The sequence below is a fragment of the Calidris pugnax genome, unplaced genomic scaffold, assembly GCF_001431845.1.
Source record: "Calidris pugnax isolate Ruff unplaced genomic scaffold, ASM143184v1 scaffold13, whole genome shotgun sequence".
Classification (NCBI taxonomy): Eukaryota; Metazoa; Chordata; class Aves; order Charadriiformes; family Scolopacidae; genus Calidris; species Calidris pugnax.
This window is the reverse complement of record NW_015090810.1, coordinates 5,124,589-5,125,673: the sequence shown is the minus strand read 5'-3', so window position 1 is coordinate 5,125,673 and position 1,085 is coordinate 5,124,589. Positions and strand designations below refer to the sequence as shown.

Genomic DNA, 1,085 nt, shown 5'->3' with positions numbered 1-1,085 from the left:
CCTGGCTCCCCGCCCGCACGGGGGGTGCGGGGTGTCAGCTGGGCTGAGCTGGGCTTCTGTTGTTCAGGGGGAACCGGGCAGCAGGTGAGGAGGGGGAAGGATGGAAGGGGAGGGGAGGGGGGGCTTGCTGCTTTCTGAGGTGTATGCTGGCAGCCGAGCGTCTGCCAGGAGAGAGTAGCCTGAAACCAAGCCTGATTGTTTTGTCTTGTTTTGTTTTCTTAAAACCGATGTACGTATTGAAACGGCAGCACTTCAGGGAGTTGCCCCATGTCTTGCAAGGGACGTACTGTTAAGACCATAGAATTATAGAATGGCTAGAGTTGGAAGGGACCTCAAAGATCATCGAGTTCCAACCCCCCTGCCATGGGCAGGGACACCTCCCACTGGACCAGGTTGCTTAAATTCCCATCCAGCCTGGTCTTAACACCCTCAGGGATGGGGCCTCCGCAACTTCTCCGGGTTCCAGTGTCTCACCACCCTCATAGTGAAAAATTTCTTCCTGATGTTTAATCTAGATCTGTCCTCTTCCAGTTTGAAGCCATTACCCCTCGTCCTATCACTACGTGCCCTTGTAAAAAGTTCCTCTCTAGCTTTCCTGTAGGCCCCCTTCAGATACTAGAAAGCTGTTCCCACATTAGCGACAGCTTTTAACTGACCCTTTTCTGCAGCTTGGACTTGGAAATTGCTTTGTTACCTGTTGTCAACTGACAGCTTACGCATGGTTAAGAAAATATGCTTTTTTTTCTTTACAATTTAGCAGTAAAGGTAAAGAATTTCTAAAACGGTTTCAGTGAGCTTGTAACTTTGATGCAACCTTAAATGTGATTTTTTTTTTTTTGTCCTTTTAAATTCTGCTGTGGCTGCTTAGAGGAAACTGAGACATGGTGTTTAATTTTACAAGTGCTGAGGAAAAGACCAAAAGAACTGAGGGGTTCCTAGTTCATTGCCTGTATGCTGAGTAGATCATTGTGGCAGGGCACAGTAGCATGTCTTTTATACTAGTGCTGTGTTTTAATTTTAAAGCACTTAATATTCCAGGACCTTAGGATCAGTCCAGCCTTCCTGCTCTTTGCTCCAGTGTTTTA

General features: G+C 47.1%; 1 protein-coding gene across 1 annotated transcript in view; it reads left to right on the top strand.

Moving 5' to 3' along the window:
• ZNF830 (zinc finger protein 830) overlaps window positions 1–1,085 on the top strand; it is a 21,893-nt gene that overhangs the window by 417 nt on the left and 20,391 nt on the right. The window contains exon 2 of the mRNA XM_014938591.1: window positions 1–4. This exon is cut by the window's left edge and continues 100 nt beyond it. Coding sequence (XP_014794077.1) covers window positions 1–4 — 4 coding nt within the window. The remainder of the gene's footprint in view (window positions 5–1,085) is intronic.